This window comes from Chiloscyllium punctatum, chromosome 48 (genome assembly GCF_047496795.1).
Source record: "Chiloscyllium punctatum isolate Juve2018m chromosome 48, sChiPun1.3, whole genome shotgun sequence".
In the NCBI taxonomy this organism is placed as follows: Eukaryota; Metazoa; Chordata; class Chondrichthyes; order Orectolobiformes; family Hemiscylliidae; genus Chiloscyllium; species Chiloscyllium punctatum.
Window position 1 is genome coordinate 45755554 of NC_092786.1, and position 26775 is coordinate 45782328.

The window sequence follows — 26775 nt, forward strand, 5'->3', positions numbered from 1 at the left end:
AAACAAAGGCCAAAATTCCATTTGCCTTCCCTACTACCTGCTAACTTTGGATGCTAGCTCTTTGTGATTCAGGGGTGAGGACTCCCAAATCCCTCTGTTCTGTAGCTTTTTGCACTTTTTCTTCACTTAAACAACAGTCAGTTTTGATTTGATTTTTATTATCACATGTACCTAGGTACAGTTAAAAGTTTGTTTCATGTGCGGTATAGGCAGATCATACCATATAAAACACATTCTGTAATAGAACAGAGCAAAGAATACAATGTAACGGCTGCAGAGAGAGGGAACAAAAAGTGAGATCAGCATTAAATTAAAAATTTGAGAGGTCCATTCAGAAATCTAATAACAGCAGGGAAGAAGCTGTTCTTGAACCTGTTAGTACATGTCTAAGCTTTTGTATCTTCTGCCCGACTGAAGAGTTTGGAAGAGGTTATAACCTAAATGGGAGTGTCTTTGATTATATTGGCTGCCTTTCTGAGGCAAGAAGAAGTATACATGGAGTCAGTGGACAGAAGGTTGTCTTGTGTGATGGACTGGGCTGCGTTCACAACCCCCTGCGGTTTCTTAAGGTCTCGGGCAGAGCAGTTGCCATACCACATGTGATGCATCCACATAGAACTCCTCTACTTTTCTTGCCAAAGGGCATAATCCCCACATTATATTCCCTCTGTCAATTCTTTGCCCACTCGTTTAACCGGTCTGTATCGCTCTGCAGACTCTGTCATTCTCATCCCTTTTCCTTCCCATCTTCTCATCCATAAACCTGATTGTAGTACATTCAATTTACTCATCCAAGTCACGAATGTATATTTTAAAAAGTGTAGCACTGACCCCTACATCTGTTGGCTTTTAAAATAAAGACTTCATTTGTATATTAAAAAAGTACTTAACCTACTAGATTCAATCATTTCAATTCTGCAAGAGTACAATGGAATTTACTGCACCCTCAGGAAACCAAGATTCAATGTCATTACCAATAGACTTGCATATCCCACTTGGAATAAACATATTACTGTGTGCAATACTAGAAACCAAGGTCATTGTTAGATCCAAACGACCCTACAGTCTATCCACATCACACTGGGCATGACTTACACACATGGTTTCTAACACTACTATTAAAAGCCTGATCTATCACGAGCTGTAAACCATTTGGCTTGTGGCTTTTAAATGATGGTTTTCTGTTTTGTGAGGTATGTTAAAAACATGAAATGTGGGAATAAGATCAATGAGGGCATCTATTCATAACCTACACCAAGGCATGTTAAATAGTACACATTGTTACGGACCAGACCAAACCCCCTCAAAATTTATTAAGAAGATACCTTTAAAATAAGAAAATGTTGGCGAGTAGGCTAAGTCTAAAGAGTTGCATTCCAGAAGCAATTCCAAAAGGTCAAATCACCGGTTTAAAGCCATGGCATCATCACCACATCAAAAGTTCAAACTATGGCAGTCTTGCAATGATAAGACTTTTCTCAACTCCTCCCCCTTTTTGAAACTACCTGCGACAAAATAGGCATAGGACACAAATATTATATTCCCTGCTGAAATATATTTTCCCGTGTGTAGTCATCTGCAAAGAAAAAATGGTGTGTGTGTGTGAGAGAGAGAGAGAGAGACTAGGTCGCTCCTGCTAATTATTGAACACAACCCCTGTAGATATGTGAAACTGAGTTCCCTCTCCGAAGGGACAACATCCCTCCGACAGCCAACGTACAATCTTCTCCGACGAAGTAGATAATGAAAGAAACCAGTTTAAAAAGTCAACCCCTTGAGGAGCGGGATTTAAAAACGTACAAGATGATTTGAACGTGAAAGCCCCATTATTTTCGTAGTCACGAGAAAATAGCTGTGAGGAAAGCAGATGATCCAAAAATGTTGCGGTAACAGGTTTCTGGCAAAGCTATCAGAAACAGGAGTAATGCATCCAAAAGTGTACTTCCATTCCAATCTAATACCTACAATAAATATTGATTTTGCTGCATCATGCTAATTCTACCTTACTAAAGGTGTAAATGAATACCTGCAACACAATGCACCATCTGATAAACGCAATCCTTCAGAAGTGACTCCCCCCCCCGTCAGGGGAGGCTGCTTGTTCCCTGATGGAAAAGTTAATTGGCCCTCGCGGGAAAAGCCGCTTGCCTAGATAATAAGTTACTGCAACCCGTGATCCTAGTCATCTGAGCTCTCGTCCAGGCGCTGGTACAGTAAGGGATGAAAGTTTCAATGTATCCCCGTGTTTGCATGTCAAAACTGAAACGTTCCGGTGATTTACCAGCGAATGACAACTGTTTAGGAATATAGAGCAGTGTTTAAAAGAAAAATAAATATTGTGGGCATTTCATCAAGAGCGATGAGGACTACAGTGACCCTGAGAGCTAGGAAAAGGAGAACAGATGTGGTTTTTCTTGTGGTGGGAGTTAGTGTGGTCCTGTATGGAATAGCACATCTTCTCCACGAACTAGCCGCCTCTGGATTGGGTACTGCTTCAAGAACTCGTCGAGATGTTTCGGGTATTTGATTTCTGTTAAAGTCGAAATGGGTTATTTAAAGAGAGTGTTGTCCTCGGTTGTTAGGCTGGTGGTTTGAGAAATTCTTGCCAGCGTTTAATATTTACGATCAGCAAGTTCGTGTGTCTGATTTGTGTGGTTGTTTGTGCTCACATGCTAATTCGAAAGCACTTTTTCTTTTCTCCCCCTCCCTCACTTTAAGCGGATAATGTAACCAAGTGCGTACAGGCTCCTTCATCCGAATTTCCTGAAGGATTCTTCACACTGGAAGAGAGAAAGCAGGGAGGGATCATTATTCATTTTATCATCATCCTCTACATGTTGTTGGCTATAGATGTCGTGTGTGAAGAATACTTCCTTCCTTCTCTAGAGGTCATCAGCGAGTGTAAGTTTTTCTTAAATGCTAATTTGTATATAATCTTGTATTTGCACTCGAGATTAAAGTTTTGCCAGGCGTCATCATACTTGTTAATTGTCGTTATAAATTCCTGTTTTCACTTTTTAAAAAAAAATGAGTTTACATAGTTTATTTGTTCATGAATGTGGGTGTCACTAGCCAGGCCAGACTTTATCATCTATCTGTAATTGTCTAGAGGAGAGTTCAGAGTAGGCTGCATCGCTATGGTTTTGGAGTCCAATAAAGGCCAGAGTTCCTTCCCTAAAGGACATTGGTTCTAAAACTATTTAGATAAATCGTAGTGCTGCAGGATATTTTGCAAACTTAAATTCTAACTTTTTTCTCTCTACTACCTAACTTTCATTTGACTTCTGTATTAACTATCAAAACATTTGTATAAAAAATGCTTTTTAAAATCTGCAATCCTTGATCCATCTCTTGCCTCTCAATGCATTTGTCCTCACTTCCTCCTAGTTGTGTAAGAGCATAGGAGGTGTACCTCTTTGTAATTAAGTAATAATTTCAGACTTTTGGATAAAGTAAGAGTTGAGAATTCTGTCAATTCAGTCAAATCTGTACTACCAATAAAGTGGAGAATACAGGTGTGCAGTTAATATTCTTTGCAAAATCTGATAGCAGCAATTTTTTTTTCTCTAAGGATTATATGTTCTGTCATTTGAAAATGGATTTGAATGATGTCAAGGAACAAGTTTGGTCATAATTGTTCCAAACTAAATATTGAAGACAAACTATAGGTGAAGACCAACACACATTCTCAGGGTACTAATTCCATCGAGTGAGATCAAACAAGTCTTAAGTATTAGTTCACACGTGATCCTGAGCTGAATGGCCGTGCTAATGCTGTCTATTTTCACCTCCTGCAGCTTTGTCCTTGGCTCAGTTAATTTTGCTGTTGCTAAAACCCTCAGTTATGCCTTCCTTACCTCTGGACTCAATAATTCCTAACTGATATCTCAATATGTTATGCTCCATAGACTTGATTATCCAAACACTCTCCATGCCTTAACTTCAAATCCCATTCACCTTTTGTTCTTCTCATCGACTCTCAAGTGCTCAATAAGAGTGTTTCTTTCAAAAATAAGATCATGCTGGAAAAACACAGCATGTCTAGTACCATCTGCAGAAAGAGAAACCGAGTTAATGCCGGAGTCTGGTAAAACTCCTTAAACTTTTATTTCTTAAGATCTGCTTCAGTTGTGCATGCATCATGCATTAACTTCTGTATTCCACCAACATTTATAAATGTGGTTAACAAGTGATCGCATAGTTCTTTTTTGTAGTGATATTGGTTGAGAGAGCGCCCTGGTGAAAACTCCCCTGCTCTTAGAAATATTGCCATGGGACCTGCTGTGTGCACCAGAATAGGCAGATGGGACCCAAGTTTGATGTCTTGTCTCATGAAAGATGTGCCTCAGTACTGAGGGAGTTCATGAATCAGCACTGTCAGTGTCAGGCCTGGTTTGACATGTTCAAGCCCTGCTGTGGGACTTTAACCAATACCTTGCAATGGGTCCTACTAACTAAGCCACTGGTGACTCATCTAATCAACTTGTTCAGCAGTCTTATTACACATCTCTGGAGAGGTGGGATTTGGACTCAAATCCCCTGACCAGAGATAGGGATACTACCACAAGAACCCCTATGGCTCTGAAACTGTCCCTACACTTTTTTTTTCCCCCTCATGCAGATGCTCTTTAAAACCCTTTTCTTGGTCATCTGATTCAAAGTCATAATTTTGTTTCTCCATGTTTCTATGAAGCACCTTGGGAAAAGTTCTAAAACTCCAAGGCATTTCAAATTGTTGATCATTCCTCACTCTGAAATTATGTGCATTTAGGATCACCTTTTTAAAACTAAGTGTCACATTCAAATTAATGTGTGCATTCTACATTTATTGAAGTTTAGTTTTAAATTATTTTGTCTTTGAAATGGTTTCAGTTTTTTTTAGTTTTATGTAGTGCACATTTTTATTCTTGACTTCAGGAGATAAGCTTTGCATTTAATGAAGGAAGAATTCATTGTACTTTTGACCAGAAAACTCAACTCTACTGCAGTGGAGCAGTCTCCCCAAAGTTATTTTCTTCAGGCTTTTTTTATCATGTGCTCCCTTTGCTAAGAAAATGCTTTAACTTTGTTTTTGTCCTCTACCGATGGCATACATTGTGCCTATTACTCGACCTGGCACAGAGTCAATAGCTTTAAGGTTTGAGTTGTAACTGATTGTACAAGTGGTCGTACAGTATAACTATGCAGTTGTTATCTCACTCTCTCATGCATTTGAGACAAACCATGTGAGACCCTACAGGCTGACCATCTCTCAGACTTGTGCTTGTTATTCTGTAGTGTACACAATTCCACTGCAGTCTGAAGCCAAGTTTGAAAGTAAATCTGGGCCTGCTGAATGTCAAACATTCTGTCGAGTTGTTACATTTCTAGCTGATTTCAGTTTAAGTGTGTACTTGATTCATTCAGAGAATTTCAGTGTTGGAATAATTGCATCTTGTCATTGATTGTTAGGTCTTGGTCTCTCCCAAGATGTTGCTGGAGCAACATTTATGGCTGCAGGAAGTTCTGCACCCGAACTGGTCACAGCTTTTCTAGGTAAAGTGTGAAATCTTCCTTTTTTTATGTACATGGGTAGATGTTTTCAAACTAATATGATACAAATGTTATTATGAATCTCTGGAGGAGGTGGGAATTGAAATTTGGTCCCTTGGTCCAGAGCTAGGGACATTACCACGAGTCCTTGGGTAATAAATTTACACAGCACATTCCAGTTAATCACTTGCATCTGGTATGGGTTTTAATTCAGCATTTTTTTACTTCATCTAAAATGTCAAGTAATAAAATTTGCTTTTAAAATTTTCCATGTAGAACATGGGGAAAATGCTTTTTTAATGTGTTTTGATTCCATTATTTAAAAATACCTAAATATTTCAAATGACCTGTGCTAGTTTATAATTGTATGAGGTGCAAATACATAAAATTACATTTTGAGCTTCTGATTAAGGTGTATCCTTCAAAACATTATTGAATATTTGCATTTTAGCTCTGTAAAACTTCTTACATGAGACAGTCATGGAAACCTTTTAAGATATGCAGAGTTTATTGTTTAACTATATATTTTGGGAATCTTCATTCCAGGATTTTTTTTTTGTCTGATATCTCTCTTGTATGCAGGGGTGTTTGTGACAAAGGGAGATATTGGAGTCAGTACAATAGTTGGGTCAGCAGTTTACAATTTGCTTGGAATCTGTGCTGCATGTGGATTATTAACTACCATGGTAAGTAAGGAGGATCTCAGTGCTGACATGATCAAGAGGTGAGAAAAGGTCACACCAGTATCTTGGTTTGGTACTTGGTGACCAAGTTGAAGATCTTTGCAATTTTTCTGAGTGCAGGAATAGCTAACCATTTATATCACTCAAATCTGGTAGGAGAAAGTGAGGACTGCTGATGCAGGAGATCAGAGCTGAAAATGTGTTGCTGGAAAAGCGCAACAGGTCAGGCAGCTTCCAAGGAGCAGGAGAATCGACGTTTCGGGCATGAGCCCTTCTTCAGGAATGCTCATGTGTTTCCAGCAACACATTTTCAGCTCTATCACTCAAATCTGACCAGTTCAAATTCATTTTAACTCAATTTTAGAATTTATTCAAGTGAAGCCCAGTTTCATAAGAATTATTGAAACACGTGATCACCAGTTGTGCATTGAAGTATTCTAGATTGGAGGTATACTTGTGGTATAAAACTTTTTTTTAAGTAATTTGGAAATTTATTTTGTTAAATGTCATTTATTGGGAAATGCCTCTTCAGAGCTGAAAAGTGGTTAAATTCCTGTCATGAGAATTTTAAAACATCTTTTCCAGGTTTGCAGGTTGACTTGCTGGCCACTGTTCAGAGATTGTGCAGCTTATGCGATCAGTGTTGCAGCACTAGTTCTTGTTATCTTTGACAATGCAATCTACTGGTAAGGAATCTGTCAATTATTAAAACATAGCTTTTTAAAAAAACTAATATTCTTCACCACCTAATTGAGTGTAAAACACAGTGAAATTGACTGTATGTTCCAGAAAGATCCCCAACTGTCATTTTTAGTTTACTCAATACTCACTTCTGAGTTTCAGCATAATTCTAAGGAGGGAGACTTTGCCCTTGGAATTATCAAAGGGCACCCTATTTTGGCTAGTTCAGAACATTAAAGCCTTCCATTCAAAGCTGTAGATGCTTCATCAGAGGGATCATGGAGGGTTTCATATATCAAAATCCCTAGTGTATCTTTTGCGGGCTGTGCTACAGTTAATCTAACGTTACTTCATCCAGCTATTGAAACTTTAAAAGAAAATAGCCATGTGACTGTGTGTGTGTGTGTGTGCTACCAAATCCAAACAGTGGGTTGTCAATCATTTACGTCCCAGAACCTATTTTTGAATCTGACTATGATTAGTGTGACAGTCAGATCAGTTCTCTGGAGCCTTGTAAAATAAGGTTAGGGTGGTTTCAATCTTGCGGCCACGCATGCTATTAAATTTACTCAGCAGCCACTGGATGATTGATTGTGGAAAAGTGAAAGATTCAGTGCTGCATGTATTTTTAAAAAGTCTCCTTTTAAAACCTGGGGCTGTGTGGAAGGAGTTTTAATCTGCATTTAACTGGCGTACATGGAAAGGCTTTTTGGCTAATGCAAGATGCCAAATAGTTAATTGATAGAAACATAGGAATATAAGTAGACCATTTAACCCGTTAGAGTGTGGTGCTGGGAAAGCACAACTGCTCAGGCAGCATCTGAGGAACAGGAGAATTCTATTCTTGCAGACGCTGTCTGAGCTGCTGTGCTTTTCCAGCATCACACTCTTTGACTCTGATCTCCAGTATCTGCAGTCCTCACCTTTTTTTTCTTTCCACCTCTTAAAATTTGTGGCCTATTGAACACTTTGCCCTTTACCCACATGTCACATAACTTCAATACTATTTACTCTGCCTTTAAATGTACTCAAGGTGTTCACAGCTCCTGGAGTAGAGAATTCTTGAGATTCAAAACAAATTTTTGTCCTTCCCTAAGTGTCATCACCCCTGTTTTGAGGTTGAAACCATGCCAGCTGTGATCTTATTGGAAGGTGGAACAGGCTCTGATGGCTGAGGAGCAACAATAGGCCATACATCTGGCTCTTGACTCTCTGACAGAGGAAACATCTTGCCTGTATCTATTCTGTTGCTTCTGTGAACTATCTTGTAGATTTCAATAAGGTTACTATTTTGTTCTTAACCACAGAATTCAGTTCCAGTTTACCCAGGCACTCAGGATAGTCTCTCCACGCTTCAGGCTCACTGCCTTTATTCCTGATGAAGGGCTTTTGCCCGAAACGTCGATTTCGCTGCTCGTTGGATGCTGCCTGAACTGCTGTGCTCTTCCAGCACCACTAATCCAAGTCAGGATAGTCTGCCATCCTAGAACAAGCTTGATGAACATTGTGCTCTAAGGCAGTAATATCCTTGCTGAGGCAAAAGGACCAGAGGACCAAAGCTGCACAAAGCAGTCCTGGTGTAGTACAATTGAAACAAAACTTTACTGTGCTGTATTTAAATCCTCTTATGATAAAAGCTAATGTTCACTTAGCCTTGCTAATGATTTGCTGCTCTTGTATGTTAGACATTTGGTTATCTATTGATGAGGACACCAATGTCTCTTTTACCACTTTAAGAAATACACTGCCCAATCCTACTTCATACCAACATGGACACCCTCCCATTTTCTCCATTAAATTCCATTTACTATGTTCTTGCCCACTCACTAAGCCTGTCCAAATCCCCTTGAAACCTCTTTACATCATATTTATAAAACATAAAGCTAAATGTGAATATCACATACACTTTTGATCCCCACCTCCAAATCACTGATGTATATTGTGAACATTTGGGGTCCAAGTACTGATTCTTGTATTACCCCTATTAATTAGGGGCCCTCTTGTGGGCTCAGTGGTAGTGTCCATAGCCCTGAGCCAAGAGGCATGGGTTCAAGTCCCACTTGCTCCAGGGATGCGTAATAACATCTCTGAACCAGTTAATTTTTTTTTAAAAGCACACGAGTCACAGTCTGCCTAGGCAAGAATAACCAATTTATTGCTGGTTTATTTCCCTTTTAGCCAGTGATTAAACCATTCTGGTTATGTTACAGCTTTATTCAATGTGCTTTACTTTTGTTAACCAACTTCGCTGGGGGACCAAAAGCATCATGAGAACCCTGGTGTACTAAGTCTTGTCAACTCCCCTTTTTGGAGTAGAGTGGTGCTGGAAAAGCACAGCAGTTCAGGCAGCATTTGAGGAGCAGGAAAATCGACGTTTCGGGCAAAAGCCCCTCATCAGGAATAAAGGCAGAGTGCCTGATGGGTGGAGAGATAAATGTGAGGAAGGTGGGGTGGGAGAAAGTAACATAGAGTACAATAGGTGAGTGGGGGGGGGCAATGAAGGTAATAGGTCAGGGAGGAGGGTGGGGGAAGGTAGCAAAGAGTACAATGGGTGGATGGGGGTGGGATGAAGGTGATAGGTCAGAGAGGAGGGTGGAGTGGATAGGTGGAAAAGATGATAGGCCAGTAGGATAGGTCATGGGGACGGTGATGAGCTAGAAGTTTGGAACTGGGTGAGATGGGGGAAGGGGAAATGATGAAACTAGTGAAGTCCACATTGATGCCCTGGGGTTGAAGTGTTTTTACCAACTCCCCTTTTTTTGCCAATTTTGTTAGTAACATTCTCAAAAAAAAATCTAATCAGGTCATTGATTATCGAAGTATCCATTCACTACATTTTTATAGAACTGAAGTGCTGAAGAAGATGCCTTTTGTGTCTTGAATTCATCAGGACAGTTTACAATATTACCTCTTCAATGATCCCTAACTGTTTTGAATGACCCTTTGAAAACTTTGCAAGCAGCCGCTCCTCTCTTGCAGGGCAGAATTGATGTTGCTACCTAGAAACTCTTGGACCTATTTGTTCCATAAATGTTACCAGTCTCAGAATGTTGCCTAGCTTAGAGCAAAAGAAGCCAATACAAATAGAGGATTTCATTGCATGAATATCGAAATTTTAAATGGGTAAAATGCTTTCAATAGGAAGCAAGATAACATGCAAGTATTCTCCCACCTTTCCTCATAATTTACCAAGGAGTCAAACTGTACCTCAAGACAGGTGATTTGTGAATCTGAATTGACCTTGGAACTCTAGCTTGAACCTCTTGGTCTGGTATCTATATACAGGAAGCCCAGGATTTAATACGATCATAACACTTTTTAGCTCTTGCATAGAAAATAAATCTGCTATTTTAGCTTTTTAAGATTTTTCTTTTCAGGAAAATAAACTGTTCTTCTGCTTGTTTGCACATGTGATGACATTATTGATACCTGCAATGATAAAATAGAACAGAACAGACCCTTTGGCCCACAATGTTGTGCTGAGCATTTATGTCAATTTGCCTGTCCAGCTGTTGCTTAAATGTCCCTAATGTCTCTGACTCTACTACCGCTGCTGGCAGTGCATTCTACACACCCACCACTGTCTGCGTAACAAACCTGTCTCTGACATCTCCCTTATACTTTCCTCCAATCACCTTAAAATTATGACCCCCTCATGACAGCCATTTCTGCCCTGGGGAAAAGTCTCTGGCTATCTACTCTGTGCCTCTCATTACCTTGTACACCTCTATCAAGTCACCTCTCTTCCTCCTTCTCTCCAGTGTGAAAAGCCTGAGTTCACTCAACCTCACTCTTCATAAGACAAGTTCTGCAATCTAGGCACCTTCCTGGTAAATCTCCTCTGCACCTTATCTAAAGCAACTACATCCTTCCTATAATGAGGTGACCAGAACTGGACACAATATTCCAAATGTGGTCGAACCAGGGTTTTATAGAGCTGCAGCAAAACCTTTCTCTCTTCAATTAATTCCCCTATGAATGAAAGTGAAAACACCATGCGCCTTAACAATCCTATCAACTTGGGTGGCAACTTTGAGGGATCAATTTATGTGGAGTCTAAGATCCTGCTGTTCCTCAACACTGCCAAGAATCCTGTCTTTAACCCTGTATTCAACATTCATATTTGACCTTCCAAAATGAATCACTTTGCATTTATCCAAGTTGAACTTCATCTGTCACTTCTCAGCCCAGCTCTGCATCCTGTCAATGTCATGATATAGCCTGCAACAGCCCTCTATACTATCTACAACACCACCATTTGTAATTGGCAAATCCACCCTTCCACTTCATCCAAGTCATTTATATAAACTACAAAGAACAGAGGCCCAAGAATGGATCCCTGCAGGACACCACTGGTCACTGACCTCCAGGTGGAATACTTTCCATCCACTACCACTGGCTGTCTTCTTTCAGCTAGCCAATTCTGTGTCCAGGCAGCCAAATTTCCCTGAATCCCATACCTCCTAACTTAAAATTTCAGGTACTTAGGACTGAAAACAAAAAATGCTGGAAATCCCAGCATGTTAAGCAACATCTGTACCTCTCTCCACAGATACCGTCTGACCTGCTGTGATTTCAACACTTTTTTATTTTCAGTACAGATTCCAGTATCTGCAGTAGTTATCCAGAACCTAGGATATGGGTTGACTTTTATATTCAGTATTGTAATACTTAAAATTAAGTAATGGCCACTATATGACTGAATTAGCTTAATTTTATGATTTTTGCCTGTTCTACCTTTTTAGGTATGAGTCTGCTTTGTTGTTGTTGATCTATGCACTGTACATCGTGGTTCTGTGCTTTGACATTCAAATAAATCAATACCTAATGGAGAGGTTTAGCCCATGCTGCACCTGTTTAACACGAGCAATGGAAGAAGACAATGAACAGCAGCCACTAATAGATTGGCAAGAGAAAACTGGGCCATTGGTACGTCGCCATTCTCGATCAGACAGTGGGATTTTTCAAGAGGATTCCGATTATTCCCAACTCTCTCTCAGTTTACATGGGCTCTCTGAAAAGATTGAAGGTAACAAAAATAGTAGCCATTTTGTTTTACAGGGAACAGTTACCATATGAATTCATCTCCTTTATGGATATGTAGAATTTTGAGGGCTTTGGCCAAAGTCAGGGATTTAAACACTACAAAATTATCCATTTGTGTTCTTCAGAATGTGTCCAAATAAACAGGCCACTACATATACCTTAAAGTATCTATTTAAAACAATTTGTTAGCCTCTACCTAATTTTTTTTTCTGTTTTGTTTTGCCCCAAGTCATACTTAAGTAAACTTGGCTATTTATTAAACTTTGTGCTATGGACTTCACCACATGAAAGGCCGTTTTTTTTTTCATCTGATATTGTTTCTTTAGGTTTTCATATGTCTAATCTCTTTAAACTTTTTTAAAGTATGCTTTTGTCAAGTGATGCTATTTTGTGTAGCATTGTCTTTGGTCTCCATTTATAGAGAAACAAATCTAAGTGAGTTTTGAGAAGATTTGTAGCTCAGGTTGAGGTAGTGGATGTAGATTTGCTTGCTGAGCTGGAAGGTTCATTTCAGGATGTTTCATTACCCTATTAGGTAACATCTTCAGTGAGCCTCGGGTGAAGCACTGCCGATAATTCCTGCTTTCTATTTATACCTTTGGGTTAGTGATGTCATTTTCCTGTGAAGTCACTTCCTGTTTTTCTCAGAGTTTTAACACCGAGTTAGACCCCATCTACCATCCCCTGAGGAAAAAGAATGGGAAGTGATGTCACCACAGGAAATGGCATCACCGCCCCAAAGAAACCCAAACATATAAATAGAAAGCAGGAATTATCAGCAGTTCTTCGCCTGAGGCCCACAGAAGATATTACCTAGTAGGGTGACGAAATGTCTGGAAATGAACCTTCCAGCTCAGCGAGCAAACCTACATCCACAAACAAATCTAAGACTGCACCTAGAGTGTTGCATACAAAGTTGAGGAGGGATGTAGTTGTACAGGAAGCAGTTCAGAGGAGATTTCCTAGATTAATTCCAGTGTGGTGACACTATAGCTTTCAAAGTTGTTTTTAAATATGTAGAAAAGTTCAGACAGATGATTAAGTTATCTTTTCCAAGCCAAAAAGTAAACCGCTTATGAGACCCTGGGGGTTTTTAAGTTTTTAGAACCATCATGAACATGGGAGCCTGACTCCATCCAGAAATAGGGTTTTAGGTTTTTTTGTTGTTTTGAAGTTGTGGTGTAAGCTGCCATACATCTCTTAGCTCATTAAAAGCTTCAGTACAGTGTGTGGTGATCAGTCGCTCATTCATCTGCCCCAGATTTTGTTTCCTCTTGTTCTTTCCACCTTTTATCTGGAGAAACCATTGCCTATGAGGCAATCTATTTTCCTTAATTTGCCTTTGCCTCGTCTCTTTATGGAATGTTACTAATATTGGAACAGTTGCTGTTTAGTAGTTAAATTAATCTGTTAAGTTCTCCAAAAAAGTTAGTCATACCAATTCTTGTTTGTATCTTAACTGGGCGGAAGAATAAAGTGCTTTGCTTAAAGTCTAGTGGTGTGACCAATTGAGTTACAGTTAGAAAATACCATCCGTTTTATACTTGGCTTTAAGTAAGATAAAAGTTAGGGTCTAGGCTATCTCCTTAGTATATTTGAAGGGGTTTGGGTTCATAATACCAGAGATAAGGGTTTTGTCTGATGAAAGTGAGCAGTTTAGGAGAATGAGATCTAACTGAGGCATACAAGATGCTAAAGGGGAATGACAAAGTAGACAAAGGATATTTTTCTCATGGGGCAATCGAGAAGGAAAGGTTATAGTTTCTAGGGTAAAGGATAGCAGATTTAAAACGGGTGGGGAGAAGTAACTTCTCCTAAATGGTGGTGAATCTGTTTAATTTACTATCCCAGAGCATATGAGTGCAGGGACATTGAGTAAATTTGAGGAGATACAGTTTTTTTTTATTTGAAGAGTTATGGAATGCAGGCAGGAACGAAGAGTTGAGCTGAGATGAGGTCAACCACAATTTGTCTCCAATAGTAGAATTGCCTATTCCAGCTTCAAATTCTTGTGTCCATAACAGGATGGAGTAGCTGAGTGGGTCTTGGATAATTCTGAACTGGCCATAGGTATGATAGATCGAATGAATGATTCAGTGTGGGATATTAGCTTGATATTATTTTGGAAGGCTGCATGAGATCAGCAGCTTGAAAGTGTCACAAGTGGTGAGCAAGCGTCCTGTAAGGGTTAATACTGTTTGAACGTTGCTCATGATATGACCTGATACGGGTGTATAGTTTTAGGATTTCAAATAGGCACTAGGTCTCTTTCTGCAACAATCACCACGTAATCCATAATTATCTGCTAACATGCAATAAATTAATTCCACTAGAAGAGCATGTTCCAGTTAAACCAGTAAGAAGTACTCTTCTGAGAGCAAACAGGCCCAGTACATTCCACCTTTTTTCTTAAGGATGGGAGGTAACCTACTCCAGTGAGGTATAGACTGTTTAACACATACAACATTAAACGGTGATTAAAATGGGCTGGTGAATGTGCAAGTGTTTTCTAGAGTGTTCAGAACTGAAGGAGTCAATGGAATTATCTATGTAGTATTTTCTAATTAATGAAAAATATCAAGAGAATTAATTAGTGTGCTAACGTGTGTGGAGCATCAAAAACAACTTTTTGGAAATAACTTGTGTTCATAATAGCTATAACTTCAAGCCACTGATGCAGCTTTGTACAAAGCATGTTTCCTCACCCCAATATTTTAATCAGTTGAAGGGATTTTGAAATGATGGTCATACATATCTGTATTTTCAAAAATGTATTGAGATGTTTAATTCTAGAAGGTAAGCAATTCTAGAAGGTAATAGCTCTGAAAAGATTAATGTTCATTGTCATATTGACTTCAACCATTCTACAGATTTCACCTACAGTCTATGGGTAGAGTCAAAGTTCTACTCTAGCTTTTTGGAGAGAGTAGATGTACCTCTGTCAACTATTTATGACCTAGTAATCATACGAGACAAACACAGTTGGACTACCACAAGGTATTAGCAATGGTCTTCTAGGGAAGTACAATTTAAACCATTTTTTACACATGGAAAGAAGATGGCAGCAATATCAGATAAGGAATCCAGAGCCCCAGTCTAAAATGCTCTGGGGTCATGAGTTTCAACTTCACAGATGGTGAAATTTGAACTTGGTTGCTCACTATTAGACTAGCTTTAATTAGAAATTGATTATGAAACTATTGTCAGAAAAAACGGATTTGTTTTCTTTTAAACAGAAGGAAATTTTGTTATCCTTATCTGGTCTGGCCTTCATTGTTCTAGGCCTGGAATTTCAATGTACACATTGTTCATTGTTCATTATAATCTATGAATGTATAACTTAAAGTATTTGTGTGAATACAAGACATGGTTTTAATTTTTGAAAGACCTGACTTATGATCATTTCCGGTTATTTTAAATAGTTGCTTTCCATCATCATAAAATCCCTACAACGGGGAAGCAGGTCATTTAGCCTATCAAGTTCACACTGACCCTCTGAAGAGCACCTCAGTTTATGTCACAAGTCGCAATTACACAATGTTCAGCGCCATTTGCAAACAAACTTCTCTCTTCATGTACTAAGGCTGCTGTGTACATCTGTGGTGATTACAGGTATCTGGATAACTTCAGGATTGGACTGATTTGTAGAGTAAATGTTACTTGCCAAAGGAGGATAGGTAATAACCATCATCCCTTAACATTCAATGGTATTACCATTGCTGTAACTTCCGATCAACATCCTGGGTGTTATTATTGACCAGAGACTGAACTGGACTAGTCCTAAAAATACTGCCAACAAGATTGGGTCAGGGTGGGAATGCTGTGGATGTAACCTGTTGGTGTTCCCCGACATCAACATGTCCATTCAGCATCCACAAGGCACAAATCAGGAGTGTGAAAGAATTCTCTCCACTTACCTGGATGAATGTAGAGCCATGAATATTCAAAGTTCAGCACTTGCTAGAACAAAGCAGGTTACCTAGTTTGTACCTCATCATCCAACACCTTAAATATTTATTCCCTAAATTGCTACATAGTGGCACTAATAACAAAATCACAACAGCAACTCAGTAAGACACCTTGCAATAGCACCTTCCAAGCCAGAGACATTTACTGACTAGCAGGAAAAGGGCAACTGATGCAAAGGGAACACCATCTCTAAGCAATACACATTCTCTCTTGAAACTGTCAGTATTGCTTTATGGGCATAGGATCAAAGATACTGGAACTTCTTTCCAAGCAGCATTGTGGAATAAGTATAGTGTAAGGATTGCAAAGGTGCAGGAAGACAGCTTAGCACTACCTCCACAACATTTAAACGTTGACCCTTGGTAGAGTCATTGGAGCGATTCTGTGTGGCAATTAGCAATTTGGACTATCAAATTCACACTAATCCTGTGAAGAGGATTTTACCCAGACCCAGCCCCCTACCCTATACCTGTAACCCTGCATTTCCCATAGCCAATCCCTTAACCTGGACACCTTCGGACTGTGGGAGGAAAGCAAACCACACAGACAATTGCCCGAGGGTGGAATCAAACCCAGGTTCCTGACACTGAGGCAGCAGTGCTAACCACTGAGCCACTGTGCTGTCCCATTTAGTCACCCTGATCTACATCTCATGAATGAATTTTTTAAAAATGTACATTCTATGGTAACTAAATGGAGTTGAAACTACTCTTAAATAAAAACCAAATGTGCATTTCACAGGATAATGATGCCAATTACTATTAAGTCAACCAGTGTGTTTCGTGGTTTCTGTGCCATGTAGATTTCGGACATTTTGTGACCTACTCTGGTCTGTCAGATATTGACCTTCATATCAATCCTCCATCCCATTTATTATTAAATAATCTTGTGTCCACTTGTTCTGCTGTCACAATTCAATATGGAGCTACCAATCTAAAGTGTGCATTTGTAACAAACAAAAATTTAGATTTCTAGATGAAATTGGGCCAGTGGACATTAGTTTTAAATTGATTTGGCAACAGCATAAGAAACGAAATAAGGTAATGGATACATGGAATAAAGAGTGAACTAGCCATTTGTATACAGGTCTGGCTGGAAGGTAGAAGACAGGGTACTAGTAGAGGGTATCTTTTCAGACTGGAGGCCTGTGACCAGTTATGTGCCAAGAGGATTAGGCTTGGTCCACCCGCTTTTTTGGGATGTGAACACAGGACGTAGGTTAGTAAGTTTGCAGAAAACACCAAAATTGGAGGGGTAGGGGACAGTGAAGAAGGTTACCTCCAAGTACAACAGGATCTTGATCAGATGGGCCAATGGGCTGAGAAGTGGCAGATGGAGTTTAATTCCGATAAATGTGAGATGCTGCATTTTGGGAAAGCAAATCTTAGCAGGACTTATACATTTAATGGTAGAGTCCTAGAGGGTGTTGCTGAACAAAAAGACCTTGGAGTGCAGGTTCATAGCTCCTTGAAAGTGGAGTCGCAGCTAGATAGGATAGTGAAGGCAGCGTTTGGTATGCTTGCATTTATTGGCCAATGCATTCTGTACAGGAGTTGGGAGGTCATGTTGCGGCTGTACAGGACATTGGTTAAGCCACTGTTGGAATATTGCATGCAATTCTTGTCTCCTTCCTATTAGAATGATGTGAAACGTGAAAGGGCTTAAAAAAGATTTATAAGGATGTTTCCAGGGTTGGAGGATTTGAGCTTTAGGGAGAGGCTGAACAGGCTGGGGCTTTTTTCCCTGGAGTGTCGAATGCTGAGGAGTGACCTTATAGAGGTTTATAAAATCAGGAGGGGCTTGGATAGGATAAATAGACAAAGTATTTTCCCTGGGGTCAGGGAGTCCAGAACTAGAGGGCATAGGTTTAGGGTGAGAGGGGAAAGATATAAGAGACCTAAGGGGGAACTTTTTCACGTAGAGGGTGGTACATGTATGGAATGAGCTGCCAGAGGAAGTGGTGGAGGCTAGTACAATAACAACATTTAATTGGAATATGGATGGGTATATGAATAGGAAGGGTTTAGAATGATATGGGCCACATGCTGGCAAATGGGACTAGATTTATTTAGGATGTCTGGTTGGCATGGATAAGTTGGACCAAAGGGTCTGTTTCTGTGCTGTATATCTCTGACTCTATGAAAAGAAAATTCATTGGAACCGGTGGTTAGGATTTGGAATGCAGTGTTTGACGGTATGGTACTGGCAGATGTGATTTTGTGCCACAAAAGGGAATTGGACAATTAGCAGAGGGGAAGAATATTCTCGAGGAGAAAAATATTTCCAAGGCTTTGAAAGGGGGTGGAAAAAGGTCAGTGTGGGATATTAGCTAAATTGTTCTTATTGACAGGAGGTCATTCAGCCTGCTGTGCTCTGGAGTTATTTTTCATATGGTTTTTGAACTCTACAGGGAGCAGAATGCTTTTGACAAGCCAGTGACCACTCGATTAAAGACTCCATTTGGACGTTGACTCCAGATTTGAACTCTAACATGGTAATATTGTTGAGCAGAATTCTGCTGGATAGAAACTATTGAAATTGCAGTATAAGGGGAACACTATGAACAAAATTAAATAGTTGTAAAATTTATGGTTAAAATTATCTCTCTGTCCCAAAAGAACCAAAATTGTATTGTGAATAGTGTAGTGTAATCCTATCAGTCAGTATCTGTGGGGAAATGGTTGATGTCTTGAACTAGTCTTTCTTCAGTACTGAGAAAAATAAACAAGTCTAATAATAGAATTGGAAAATGGGAGGGTAAAGAAAATGCCGTAATGTTTGTGGAACATCTATCTTTATTCGGTAACCTTGATGTAGGAATGCATCATCTCAATCAAATAATAGAACAAAATGCTGAAAAAGCTTTATATATTGAGGTGTGAATGGCCTGGAAAGTGGGTGATTTTTAAGAAAAAGTGAACATGTGAAGTGCTGAAGAACCTCCAATTTAAAAAAAAACAAAAGTTTAAAAAGTATCCCAGAAAAGAAGAACCCCAAAATAGAAAATTTTGATAACATGCAACTGTTCACTGAGGATGGATGGATATAATTTTTTTTTGGATATGTTTTTAGTCAAAACTAAAAGACCAAGTTCAAAATGAAAACACAATATAATGGATAAGTACATCAAATTTTAAAATGGAGAATAGTTTAAGAACATAACAACTAGGAGCAGTAGTAGGCAATTCAGCCTTCCGGCCTGCCCTGCCATTTAATGGGGTGTTCCTCCTGCCCGTCTACCTTTAGTACAATCCTGGCTGTTCTCATCTCGACCTTGTGCCTGCTCTCCATATCTCTTCAACATATTATTGATTGAAAATCTCTCTGTTTGTTCCTTTTAAATTTATTCAATGTCCTGGTGTCCTCCACACTCTAGTGTAGTGAATTTTAGACTCACCATCTCTTTTAAATCTGCTACCCCTTATCTTGATTCTATGACCTCTCATTTTTAGATTGCCTTGTGACAACAAACATCCTTGCATTCTTGGGAGTTTGAAGGATTGTGCAAAGCTGGATTTTTTTTTTAGATCAATGAAAGGGAAGTGAAACATGTTTTTATTTTCAGTCACCTTGAACAGTTTGTTTATTGTGAGCCCGCTGCCTGGGGTTGTACCTTCTGCTTCAGAGTTTGTTTATTGGTTTAGATTTTTCAGCTGGTGAATATCCTGCAGGAGAGAAGAGTTTCCCAGTTCAGATCTCCTTTTCCTGAATGAACTCTTGTTATGGGTCCAAAGTAGTAGTTGAAGCTTAGGTCTAGTTTGAACTCTGATTTGTCCTCCTGAAGAACAATCTTTATCAAGCTCTGTTAGTTGTGATCCCAGGTGACAGCCCAACTTTGTGTCCATGAACATCCGACCAGCAGACATCTGCATTATCCACAACCTATACTTTTCTTTAACTTCAAGAACTAGACATACTGGTTGTTTTTAACCCTGTCCTCCCCAACCCCACAGATTGAATCATTGCAAAGAAAAATCTGTTATTCCCTGTCACCTTCACCTTGTATGTGAGAATTTGTTTTAAATTAGTCAGAGGGTTAAGATTTATATCTTTTTATACTACAAAATGTTGACCAGTTTTGCATTGTCACTAAGTTTTCTTTGTTTATAGTCAATAATTTGGGCTTTTTAGTAGAAACCTGACTGATGGATTTTAAGTCTAATAGCATACAAAGGCATAAAATTGCCTTTTAAGAAACTAAGTAAAACCATTAAACCAGTGGAGTAGTGGGACCAGAGAGCGAGAGCACTCTTCCCATCTCGATCATAAACTAACATTTTGGATGAAAGTTCTTTCCTTGGATAAGATATACATTAGCCATGATCAAATTGGATGTCATATAGGTTCAAAGAGTAGCTGCTGTACATTTGATGACATTTTATCAAAATTATTCCAATGAAGAATATACCTGAAATGTCAGCATATCCACTGGGAAGTGAACTATTTCCATTGTTGTTTTGTTTCAATGTCATCAACTTAAATGTTTTATCTTTCTAACAGAGAAAATCATGACCAGGTTCTTCACAGAAATCCAAGAGGATGAAAATAGTTGAACTAGATCAGAATAATTTAAATGGATCTCATTGTGCTTTCAATATTGGAATCATATGATCAGGCCATTTTGTTTTCATACAGACAAATCCCATGTTTTTGAAGTGCCTGAATCAGATACAAAGCGAATCATGTGGGTACTATCGCTCCCCATTGCTGCTTTGCTGTCCATCACTACCCCTGATTGTCGTAGACATCAATGGAGAAAGTGGTTCATGCTCACTTTTTTCCTGAGTGCTGTGTGGATTTCTGGATTTACATATGTGTTAGTTTGGATGGTATCCATTGTAGGTAAGAACAACCTATTATTCAGTTTGTTGTCCTTTTGGTGCAAATTAAATATAAATGAGTCTTGCTGTTATTTACTCACTGCTATGAATGACCTTTTTCCTGTTCTTCAATTTGTCCAATCATCTCAATTATACAATGAACCATTGAAAACTAAGATGTGCATTCGATACATTCTCTCATGTAACTAACCTTGTACATTGATGTTTAGGTTGTAAAACTTCTACTTTTGTAGAATAACCTTACCCTGATCTTTGTATAAGTGGAAATACGTGTTGCACAACTTACTTAGTTACTTATTGACAAAGCAAGAGGCAAAGTATTAGGACACTTCACCCCATAGAGGTTTTTGTGTAATGTTTTGATAAACTTTGTGCAGAATATCAATGGACAAAATGGTTTCCATATCCTCATTGACAAATTTAACACATGGTTATGTAGATCTAAACATGTTGGTGACACTGCTGCACGAATCTTTAGTTGAAATAAATGTTGACAAATTGTTATATTTTGAAGATGTGAGTTGGTCAGGTCACAGGAAGAACTCCACTTTGAAGAATGGTATGATGTACTTTGAAACCAGTTGAGACTCCCCTTTGCTGCCTTAGCCAAAGATAGCACATCGACCTCCTTTGTTGGAGTAGTAAAACATTATCCGACCACTGTGTTCACATTTTGACCTCATTGTGCATTACAGTTGAGTAGTGCAAGAAAAATACATTCACTTTCCAAACCATTGTTAAAAATAGTAACTGTATATATTACATACCTGCAAACAGGCAAAGTAATGATTATCTAACTAGGCAAAGGCATATCCTTTTGTGGATCGAAATACAATGTTAACCTAACCTTCTGAGAATTGTCAGAACTTTTTGTTTCACTTTTTGTTTATATAGCATGTTGTACAATTGTGTTTTGAACTTGGTTTTTGTTCATGTAAATTAACTGAAAAAAAAACTACATTGGTAAAAGCTTTTTGAAAAATAACATGAGAGCCCAACATGAAAAATTAGCTAAGTCTTAAATTATGGCCATATGTTACAACTTGAAGTCTGAAACATATTTTTGTAGAACTTTTATTATTCAGATTATAACTAAAGGGGTAAGCATAATTCTACAACTTTCCTGATCAAATGTGGGCCTTGGACACTGAAAATTTGTATGCTCTTATCAAAACATGTCACATCAACTAATTTGAAATAACGTTATTGTGCTGAAATTGTAGAAGACAACCGTATCATATAATCAAACTTTATTTATTATAAAGAACTTGTCTTGTTTCACTTCAAAGATTTTGACTATTAATAAATACAGGCAGTGAGAGGAATGTTCCCTAACTCCAGACAACTCAACGTTACTTAATTACTTATTATTCAGGTGAAACTCTAGAAATTCCTGAAACAGTGATGGGGCTCACGCTGTTGGCAGCAGGCACCAGTATTCCAGACACAGTGGCCAGTGTACTTGTAGCCAGAGAAGGTATGAATACACTTTGTGAAAAGGTTAATGCAAAAAGCCAAGTAATCAATACTAGAAATGTGAATCAGCATATTAAAAGATAATGAATTTGTTCCTTACGGTATTACTGTACCAAGATTCTTTTTAAATGTGAAATTCTAATATAGAAAAAATTATAGCACAGAGAAGCCATTCAGTCCTTCATGTCTGCGTCATCTGAATAAACTAGCTGTCCATAACCTCCTACTCCAGAGCTGTGTAATAACATCTCTGAACAGGCTGATTTAGAAAAATAGGTCTAATACTACTTATCAGTACCTTGCAGATTGTAGCACTTCAGATGCAGATGCAAATTCCTTCTTTTAAATGAACATTTCTGTCTCATGCATCAAACCAACCAGTGAATTCCAGGGACCTACAATCCAGCCAGAAAGATTGAGGTTTCCTAGTCATTAAGAACAAAAGGATTTCTTCTTTAGATTAGATTCCCCAATATGGAAACAGGCTCTTTGACCTAACAGGTCCACACCGACCCTCTGAAAAGTAACCCACCAAGACCATTCCCCTACCCTATATTTACCCCTGACTAATCCACCTAACACTATGGGCAATTTAGCATGGCCGATTCACCTGACCTGCACATCTTTGGATTGTGGGAGGAAATCCTGAGACATGGGAAGAATGTGCGAACTCCACACAGACAGTCGCCAGAGGCTAGAATCAAACCCTGGTCGCTTGTGCTTTGAGGCAGCAGTGCTAACCACTGAGCCACCATGCTGCCCCATGGAGAAAATGAAATGATTTTAAAACCCAAAGAAGAATCCTTGTGTTCTATTATGATTCGGAGGATCATAGCCCTACTTGTACTCAAGTTATATCTTGTCTGCTGCATAAACTGCTCTTGGTGAAAGTACAAGGCAAGTGATGGTAGAAAAGACCTGGCAGATGCACGTTATAAAAATTGTGGCTCTCCATTAATTTAATACAAGAACTGATTATTTATATTTATCTAACAATGGCACAAAAGTCCTTTTCAAAACTCCAGCTTTGGCATAAAAGTAAGGCTGATACGGAGTACAGAGAAGCTAATGTTAGCTCTCCTCAGCTGAGAAATTAGATTAGATTCCTTAGTGTGGAAACGGGCCCTGCAACCCAACAAGTCCACACCGATCCTCCGAAGAGCAAACCACCCAGACCCATTCCCCTACATTTATCCCTTCACCTAACACTATGGACAATTTAGCATAGCCAATTCACCTAACCTGCGCATTTTTGGACTGTGTGGAGGGAACCGAACACCCAGAGGAAACCCACACAGACATGGGGAGAATGTGCAAACTCCACACAGACAATTGCCTGAGGCAGGAATTGAACCCAGGGCTCTGTGGCCTCATTAGTATTATTCCCATTATCCTGGGCAAGAACTATGTCTAAACCAATATTATGATGACTGGATCATCTGTTTTTAGTAAAGTGCTGTTTGTGGGTGCTTGCCTTGTGCAAATTGACTCACTTGATTTACATGCACTTTGGCTGTAAAGTGCTTTGAGGTATCTGGTGGTGATGAGACGCCATACACATCTTCCAAAAAGCACAAACTGCTGGAAAATATCAGCAGGTCTCACAGCATCATGGAGAAAGGGTGAATGGTCTGATATGGCAATTCTTCAGAACTTCACCTTGGAGTTTAATAAGTTATATTGGACTCAACATTAACTCTGCTGTGAGACCTATTCAGTTTTCTCCAGCATCCATGATATTTTGCTTTTTATATAGATTTTTCTGCCTGCAAATTCAAAGAAGGTAAGCCAATAAGAAATTAAGTTTAAATAGAACAGGTTTCTCCTAGGACATAGATACCCTTAAATCTAGTCTAAGGGTTAGACTGCAATTCAGACACCCTTGCTCTGGAATAGTGACTTTTTAAAATTAAAGAATTTTTGAAGGAGTTTGGTCAATTGGTTTAAATTTCCTGATTTGAAGTTATTGTTTTTTAAAAACAAATATTTCTATCACCTCTTCCAATGGTTATCGCTGCTATTGACCTTCAGAGCTGCAAATTCCATCTATTAAACATTAAGGCTGAAGCTGTTGCCTTCAGTACCTACCAATAGTTTGACTATTTGTGAATCTTTGGATATGTCTTTTTTTCCATGATTTTGTCTTCCTGCCAGCTAGTTTCACCTTTCTTCTCTAGACTTTAACCTCAGCATTTCCTCTAGTTCTAAATGAAGCTTTATACTCTGTGACAAAGCACCACTTTTATCTCTATCCCATCGCCCATTCTGTTAGAAACCTCAACACTACCATTTCAGTACTGAAGCTTAATCAAAATTTTACACACTTAATCATACATCACCTTAGCATCTATATTACAGAAGCTGGTATACCATAATCATCTTGAATCTCTTCAACGCCCCACCTTTCCATCTCTAAGTTTCAATAACCCTCAACCCCAGATACTGTTTCTCTTAAACATGGTCCTTTGATCTCAGAAAATACCTTCACTTTTGACAACTTTCAGATGCAATTCTTGTACTGTCTTGTCTGAATTCAGACATTTTGTTTAAATAACAACATAAGGTATTGGAAATGCATTGCTCTAATAGTGAATACAATTTTTTTTTAATACAGGCAAAGGAGACATGGCCATGTCGAACATTGTTGGTTCCAATGTATTTGATATGCTCTGTCTTGGAGTACCTTGGTTTGTTAAAACTCTATTTGTGGACCCATCACCTGTACAAGTGAACAGCAATGGCATGACCTATACAACTGCTTCTCTCCTCCTTTCCATTATCTTTATATTTGTGGCAATTAAAGTTAACGGATGGAAGTTGGACAAAAAACTTGGAACTGCATGTCTGCTTGCCTATGTGGTTTTTCTCACAATCTCAATTCTAAATGAGTTGGGAATATTAGGCAATGTTCTTGTAAGAACATGTGACTAATGCTAAAGTTCAATTGACACTTGGCTATAACCAAAGCTGAAATTTTTAACTTTTATCCTTTTTAAAATTGGAGTTTGAGGATAAGTGGTATCAGCTCCCATCATCTTCAATCTCTGTTTTCACTCAGGCTACCATTTACCTCTGAAACCTTTTGCCCAGTTTTCTCAACTCTGGTTTGAAGCTCAAGTATCCTTCCTACCATAGTCTTAGATCTCAAATAACATGCTTATTGTTTTCTGTTGGTCTGTAACCATGTTAATCACACCATCCACTTGAACACCTGTCCAGTGGAGTATAGCTACGTGGCTATATATAGCCATAATTAGAGAGAGAAAATCACTGCACAATGCTCTTTTCCACCATCTATCATTCTTTCCCTTGTTTTCTAGGCTCTTGGTACCAGCGTTATGCTGATAACTGTAATTGCCACCTTTTCTAGTATGATGTCAGACTTTTATTATCCATGCCTGGAGGGGCCAAATTTTCTCTTGTTTAAATACCAGGATTTGGCATCATTAGAAAGTTCTTCCTGAGGCACAAGCTGGACCCTTCAATCTGGGACAGCAGCCAGAGAACCACTGAGCTGATGATCTAACATTTACCTCGGTCATAATTACCCTTTCATTTCACTCCTGCCTCTGTTCAAACATCCTCCCTCCTTTGAAATTTGTTCATCCATAACATTAGGATACAGGTAGCAAATACTGTGATTTTTGACCAACATGGCTTTAGCCCACCAGCTTCCTAGCTCTAACCTGAAACAATGTTTTGACTGAGTTTTGGGAGACCTCCTAAAATTCAGCTTTAGATCCATGTCCACTTTTACATTATTCTTGAACGTTTGGGATGTTTTACAGCAAATGGTTCTATTGACATACAAGTTGCTGTTGATTAAAGGTGACAACTTGCCATGGACCATTTTTGCATGTAAAACTATGAATACAAGAATTTGGTTCAACAAATGTTGGTAGAGGGTTCCTAAGAGTAGTTGGGAACTTTCTAGACATAATGAATTTGTATGATGTGTTAAACTGTATTGTCTAGAGATTTTAACCTTTAAAAACCAAATCAAAATACCTCTTGTGGGATACTTAGTGTTTATTTAACATACTGAGATTTCATTTTGTGCTTGTTCAAAAGACCCCTTTTTTCACAAAGGGACATCTAGGAAAAAAAAGACAATGGATTAGAGTTTTATTCCAAGCCAATTTGGGGCAGAAAGGTCATTAAGTTTTTGTGATGCTGAAAAGATAATCAACATGTGAGAATAAGCTTTTTAGGGTGGCATAAAAGGGCAGTTAGCAAAAAACATTCTTGACCTATGCAAGGGAGCACACATCATAAAGATCCAACACAAACATTTCCTCACACTTACAAACAGCTATTTTCTGCTTCATTGCACATCAGGGGTGTATTTATTCTCCACTACAAAAACAAATTGCTGGAAAAGCTCAGTAGGTCTGGCAGTAGGTCTACAAAGATAAAATCAGTTAACATTTCAGGTCTGGTAAGCCGTCCTCAAGGGTCTGAGGAATTGTCATTGGACCCAAAATGTTAATTCCGACTTCTCTTTACAGATGCTTTCAGACCTGCTGAGCTTTATCAAATTTGTTTTT

General features: G+C 38.8%; 1 protein-coding gene across 1 annotated transcript; it reads left to right on the plus strand.

Annotated features, from left to right (window-relative positions):
- Window positions 1–2209: 2209 nt before the first annotated feature.
- On the plus strand, window positions 2210–26643 carry slc24a5 (solute carrier family 24 member 5). The gene is made up of 9 exons (XM_072565115.1): window positions 2210–2519; window positions 2719–2901; window positions 5452–5535; window positions 6115–6218; window positions 6801–6901; window positions 11642–11925; window positions 20547–20753; window positions 22128–22229; window positions 24843–26643. Exons 1-9 carry the CDS (start codon window positions 2360–2362, stop codon window positions 25157–25159), a joined length of 1542 nt encoding a protein of 513 aa, XP_072421216.1. The 5' UTR covers window positions 2210–2359; the 3' UTR covers window positions 25160–26643.
- Window positions 26644–26775: the final 132 nt, after the last annotated feature.

Excerpts from the sequence above, each read along its gene's own strand:
- slc24a5 (XM_072565115.1), top strand. The coding sequence starts at position 2,360 with ATGAGGACTACAGTGACCCTGAGAGCTAGGAAAAGGAGAACAGATGTG. Across the intron at positions 5,536-6,114 it reads ACTGGTCACAGCTTTTCTAG|GGGTGTTTGTGACAAAGGGA; the intron begins GTAAAGTGTGAA and ends TCTTGTATGCAG. Across the intron at positions 20,754-22,127 it reads TTGGATGGTATCCATTGTAG|GTGAAACTCTAGAAATTCCT; the intron begins GTAAGAACAACC and ends CTTATTATTCAG.